Raw genomic sequence first — 6,486 nt, 5'->3', positions numbered from 1 at the left:
GGTATCATAGTTATAGTATTTCAGAGTAATATGTCATTTAACTTTTTTTTTCACTTGTGACGTGAGGTGAAGATTGTTTATTTTGTTCACAATGCCAGTTGCTTCAATATTTTACGTAATTATTGACACAAGTCTGTTATTGGACTCCACCTTCAGTGATGATTAGATTTAATTTTTCGGTCTTTTTTTTTTTAATCAGTTCTTCTAAAAAGCCAACTTTTACAGCAGTTAGTTTATGGTTATGTCTACTTGCGTTTCTACCATTTACCGTTTCGCGGAAATCTTGAATAACGTGTAAAACCATTGTTATCAGTTTCTCCTAATCATTATTTACTCTCACGTTTGATGTAAACTCGATTTTTATCAATTAGTGTCAGAATTGTGGAATGTATTATCTTTCTAAGTAGCCTATTGATATAGGGATAATTGTGATTAAATTTGTACAGTAATATCGACAGGGGCAAGGCGTGGTCAAGTAGTTAGCGTGTCGGGTACGGATCATAAAGTCCAAGGTTCGAATCGCAATACTTGCATCTCGCTTAAAAGGAGTAATGGCGTTATGGATGTGCAGCCAATCCAGCTATTCGGTTAAGATGAGTTGTGTGGACGGCGGGTGCAGCTGACGGGTTGTCTTTTCTTTAGTCAGCAAATTCCAAATTAGAAATGTCCATACCTGAACCCTTGGACCTCTGACCTGGCCCTTTAATTAATGAGTAGCGTAAGATGCCGTCCAGATTGATGACATCAACAGTAAGAGGAGCCTGTGTTCCCGGAAATGTCTTTTTTTATATTTTAACTAACCCAAGGCAAGATTCTTTTTGTTATTGCTCTAATTATCTTACTGCTAACTTCTGTCAACAATGAATATCGCTTAAAGCAAATCATCCATAAAAAATACATATTTTGGTTAATTTTTATATCAGGAGTCTCACTTTTAAGTTTTCACAAGGTATGTCTAGAAAAATGAGCAATTGACTTTAACAACTTTATTCTGAAAAACGTACGTTGTCTACGTAAAAACATCATACGTATACTTTCTCAAATTTAAACGTTTTATTTTTTTATGAAATGTAAAACACTTAAACTGAGCTTTTATTAAATGCTGATTGGCAAAACATATAATTATTTTTAACGTTTTAGAAAAGCGTGCATTTTTGTGACTTGAGGATCGTTTGTTTGTGTCAGCTGAGGTAAATAGTGTAGAATTCAAACAAAATATTATAATTAAATGTTTTTAAAATCTCTGTTAATTATTCTACCTTGTACGTCAGGCTATTCTAGTGAAATATTTGAAATCTATGTAACTAAACAGAATAGAATGATAACTTTATACAAAGGTTGAGTACGTTCTGTTAAAATGATTTTGAATATACAAACCAGCAAGTCACACTACTACCAGAGCCGATATAAATGTCTGGTTGAATGGAAGGTATCATAACAACATCTTGACATTTTTTGAAGTTATGTAAGTAGTGTTATGCCATCGAAAATGTAACAGTCCTTTCCGGCGCAAAATAAGTATGCATTCACATCATAGATATGTCTTCATATCACAAATTTAGAACTTCAAAGATGGGGATAGTCTTTGTTCTTACATCATTGGAAAACAACGGAATATGAACAAACTCGTAGCACTAGAACCATACAGAAGAAGATCTGCAACAAATTGTACTCTTGCTTTGTAAACGAAATGCGGTGTTTTGCAACAAGTAAAAATCCACGAACAAAAAAATTAGTGAAAAAAAACAGTAACGGTAACCCCAGGCAACAGTACTCAACATAATCAAGAAAGGTCTCCGTTTGAAAAAGCGGCATAAGTCGCGTGCATATAAGCTGCTTCTCTGACATAGTTGTTCAATGGTTGCAGGCCTCAGATACTTGGAGAATGAAAAAATATATTCATGCTATTCCATACTAAGATGTACCAGTAAAGTGGCCGAAGGCAACGTCTTTAGATTTTTGTGCAATCGGACTGTTGATACGAGCGCTGGGAAACCACAGTGCTCCTACAGTAGATGACTTATGAAAGGTATAAGGGAGGAATGCTGTGCTTTAGATATGACAGCTTTACAACGGAGCTTTTTGAAATAGAAAATATGCTGCAGAACTATAGTCAAGAAGCACAGTCGTCAGATAAAGCATAATCAGACGTGTCGACATGGGCTGTAACGACTTATAGAGGCTCCAAAACCATTTTAGTACAACGTACTCAACCCTTATAGTCATTGAATTTATGCGGTTTATTAGTGATTTCAATGTAAGTTTAATCTCAAAAACCGTCGCATGCGTAAACTGTAAGTTTTCATTCTTCTGATTAAGAACACGTGTCTATTATATTTAGGGAATTTGGAGCGAAATGTTCCAAGTGTAGCAGAACAATACAGCCTACAGACTGGGTGAGGCGGGCCCGTGACAAAGTGTATCACCTGGCTTGTTTCGCCTGCGACTCTTGTAAAAGACAGCTATCCACGGGAGAAGAGTTTGCTCTGTACGAAAATAGGGTTTTGTGCAAAACGCACTATTTTGAAACTCTTGACGACAACAACGGCTCAAACGACGGTAAGTGGAGAGAAATTATCTAGTAAGCATAGACGTTTTTTAGGGATGAATTGAAATAAATTAAGACGCAAAAAGTAGGCCTGACTTTTTGACTGATGTTACTTTGCGAGTTGTACACTTTCGACTAATGTCTTACTTCCCACTGAAGAACCGAAACTTTCGAGTGTTAGGTTCTAATAGCTATATAGCTGCACAAACTTTTATGGAACGTTCAGAAAATGCCAATATAAGCCCTTCTATTTAGTTTCAAGTTACGTATGGTTCTTTACAGACAGGTTCACGTGATTACGTCACGTCTGGTATAAGGTTTTGTTTGTCTGTTTGAAGTTAAGCGCAAAGTTATACAATGGGTTATTTGTGCTCTGCTCACCATGGGTATCGAAACCCGGTTTCTAGCGTTGTAAGTCTGCAGACATACCGCTGTGCCACTGGGAAGCGTCTGGTATACATACGGCTTGAATCAGACATTACTACAACGTATTCGTTTCCTCCTGGAAATCTTATGTTTAGTAGAAATATGTTTCTCTTTTATTTGATCTAAAAAAGTGAAAAAACCCAATTGAATATGTGGTGCAAAGTTAATAGGGATTAAGTAGCTGTTTCTGTAATAATTAATCAGTGCAACAAATAATCCAGGAAAGTAAAACGCACAAAAGACAGTTTCTTTAGGTCGTCATAAACTGTTAATTAGAAACTTGTGTTATTAGTGCTTTTTTTTTGACTGGTTTTACCCCGTGTGTTCGAAATAACTCAAAAAGTTGTAGAAAATATGCAAAAGTATTCAAATATAATTGTTACTGAAGCTTTTCCATTTCGAATCATATTAGATCATTCATATACTCAACCAGTAAACAGACTTTAATCATCCACGGATTCAGCCAGTAAACGTGGAAGAGTTATAATGTGACGGCCAATCCCACTATTCGTTGGTAAAAGAGTAGCCCAAGAGTTGGCGGTGGGTGATGATGACTAGCAGCCTTCCCTTTAGCCTTTCACTGCTAAATTAGAGACGGCTAGCGCAGATAGCCCTGGTGTAGCTTTGCGCGAAATTAAAATCAAACATAAGGTATTTTCACTGTGTGTGCGAAGGATGTGTCTGGAGGATTTGTCTCAGTGTCCTCTATACTCCATAATTTGCATACATGGTTAAAATAGAAACCATACCATCTTGGTTAAAATCTCAAAGTCATCTCATCTGGATCATAAGATATTGAACTTTTAATTAAAGAAAATTTATCTGTTGTAAATATATTCCCAAGTCTACATAATAACACAACTTTGTTACAATACATTTTGTTTTGAATAACCTGTTTAATCCCAAAAAATAACACCAACAAATAAACGTAATATTGTTCCAATTGTTGCACTTTATACCTATCATATTCCCTTTTTAATATATTTTAGTCTTTTGCTCTGTATTTTAATTCCTCTTCACAAAATGTTGGAACTTTAGAAACTCAAAAATATTTGTATCTAATATTTACCTTATTTGCTGAAGCTGGAATATGTATCTTTCGAAACGTTCAAGAATTAAATGTTTGTTACCATTACACACGTGTCAAGTGTTTGTTGTTGTTGTTGTTGTCATCATACTAATCATCATTATTAAACTTCGATTCCCGTTAAATGAATCTACTGCTTTAGTTTCTGTTGTTAAGAATATCGTCATGGTTATAGTTTTTATTTTGGTTTTGTTAAGAAGATCGTCATTACTTTAGTTTTTGTTTTGTTTTTTTTTGTTTTTTTAAGAAGATTGTCATGACTGTAGTTTTTTTTTTTTTTGGTTTTGTTAAGAAGATTGTCATGACTGTAGTTTTTTTGTTTTGTTTTGTTAAGAAGATTGTCATAACTGTAGTTTTTTTTTTTTTTTGATTTTGTTAAGAAGATTGTCATGACTTTAGTTTTTGTTTTTATTTTGTTAAGAAGATCAGGTTAAGCCATTATTTAAGGTTGCATTATTCAACAATTTATCGTACTGGGTAGTCTTATCATAATCTAGATTGTGTTTATTCCCTTCGGGATCCCTTTCTGTCGCAGATCTAGCCAGACGAAACGGAAGATTGTTTGTTTGTTTGTTTTTGAATTTCGCGCAAAGCTACACGAGGGCTATCTGCGCTAGCCGTCCCTAATTTAGCAGTGTAAGACTAGAGGGAAGGCAGCTAGTCATCATCACCCACCGCCAACTCTTAGGCTACTCTTTTACCAACGAATAGTGCGATTGACCGTCACATTATAACGCCCCCACGGCTGAAAGGGCGAGCATGTTTGGTGTGACGGGGATTCGAACCCGCGACCCACATGCATGGTTAGGGCGCTCGACTCGCACTCGGGCCCACGAAACGGAAGAGAATCTACATAGATATACGATTCCACCGTGGAGATCTGTGTTCTTATTTCTGCTTTAGGGAGCATTGGGTGATTATTGCAAATTTCACTTAGAATTACTTAGTAATTTAAATATATATATATGTGTAACGAAAGTCGTAATTTCTGTATTCTTTCTCATGGAAAAAACTATACAAACAGTTATCAACGCAAAGCTATTCCTAATTTTAAACTGATAGACTAGAGGGCACACATCACCAACTCTTAGGCTACACTTGTCTGCCCGAATAGTTAGATTGGATCGTCACCGTTATAGAGCACCCACGGCCTCAAAGTGTAGAACGCGTTTTTGCATCAACGAGCTGTAAACCATTAACTCTCGAATTAACAATCCGAAGATTCTAACTACTAGCCAACATTAGGTCACAGTTACTAAGCCGAGATATAATGGAACGTAATAAAACGTATTAAAGACGTGTTTGTTGATCCTTTTTTAAAACAGTTTATGGCTGGATAGTTTACATTTTTAGGAGTCAGTCAGTTGTTCGTATTCAATTATTTTTCGCATATGTATTGCTAGAACTTTCACGTATTAACGACAAAGTGTAATCCTGCTACTCCAAGTTTATATGAGTGACTCAACTGCAAGATATTTTGATCAATTGAACTGTCAAAATATCCATTAAACTCAGTCTTTCATGATGAAGCTTCATTGTGAACGTACCTCTTCAATGAGGTTTCCTTTTCTTAATTGTTCGCATTGCAGATGTCCATCTTATCTTGTTAATTTTTACAAAAATAAATTTACATATTTCATGCTTTCACAACCTCTGTTACATCTTTGTACCTCTTCCGTAGGTTTATACTATATATAGTTCTACTTTCTGTACCTCAGCTTTTTGCCTCTTTTTTTTTTTACAGTCCTTTCTGCTGCAGATATGTACGTCCTTCTATTTGTTCTCTCACAGTTGCTCATTTGTTGAACAAAACCTCTATCACAGTTTTCCACCTGATACGAAATCCCGCTGTGAAGAAACTTATCAAACGTATTATTGTAATTTATATATTTTTTAATGTTGTAAATCATTTGTTAGCAAGAGGGAACTGCGTGTTGTTGACGATAACATTAAGTTCAGGAAATTAGGATAGGCCTAGAAATAATAGAAAACTATAAAGATGTAATGTGAAGTCTTATTCTGAGAATGTGGTGTAAAATTCTAGTATATTCGAACGTAGGTTATATAATGACGTTCTTTGAAGCATTAGTTAGAATTGAGGAACGTAGGTTATATAATGACTTTATGTAAAAGATTAGTTATTGCTGAGGAACGTAGGTTATATAATGACGTTCTGTAAATGACAAGTTAGAGTTGGGGAACGTAGGTTATATAATGACTTTCTGTAAAAGATTAGTTAGAGTTGGGGAACGTAGGTTATATAATGACTTTCTGTAAAAGATTAGTTAGAGTTGGGGAACGTAGGTTATATAATGACTTTCTGTAAAAGATTAGTTAGAGTTGGGGAACGTAGGTTATATAATGACTTTCTGTAAAAGATTAGTTAGAGTTGGGGAACGTAGGTTATATAATGACTTTCTGTAAA

At 35.2% G+C, this 6,486-nt stretch overlaps 1 protein-coding gene across 1 annotated transcript in view; it reads left to right on the top strand.

Moving 5' to 3' along the window:
• Window positions 1-6,486, top strand: part of LOC106472224 (LIM/homeobox protein Awh-like) — a 50,124-nt gene that overhangs the window by 38,482 nt on the left and 5,156 nt on the right. Inside the window, exon 3 of the mRNA XM_022401673.1 lies at window positions 2,342-2,559. Within this exon, the coding sequence (XP_022257381.1) occupies window positions 2,342-2,559 (218 nt within the window). The remainder of the gene's footprint in view (window positions 1-2,341; window positions 2,560-6,486) is intronic.

This window comes from Limulus polyphemus, unplaced genomic scaffold (assembly GCF_000517525.1).
Source record: "Limulus polyphemus unplaced genomic scaffold, Limulus_polyphemus-2.1.2 Scaffold118, whole genome shotgun sequence".
In the NCBI taxonomy this organism is placed as follows: domain Eukaryota; kingdom Metazoa; phylum Arthropoda; class Merostomata; order Xiphosura; family Limulidae; genus Limulus; species Limulus polyphemus.
Note: the sequence above shows the minus strand (reverse complement) of the source record. Positions and strands in the feature narration are given on the sequence as shown.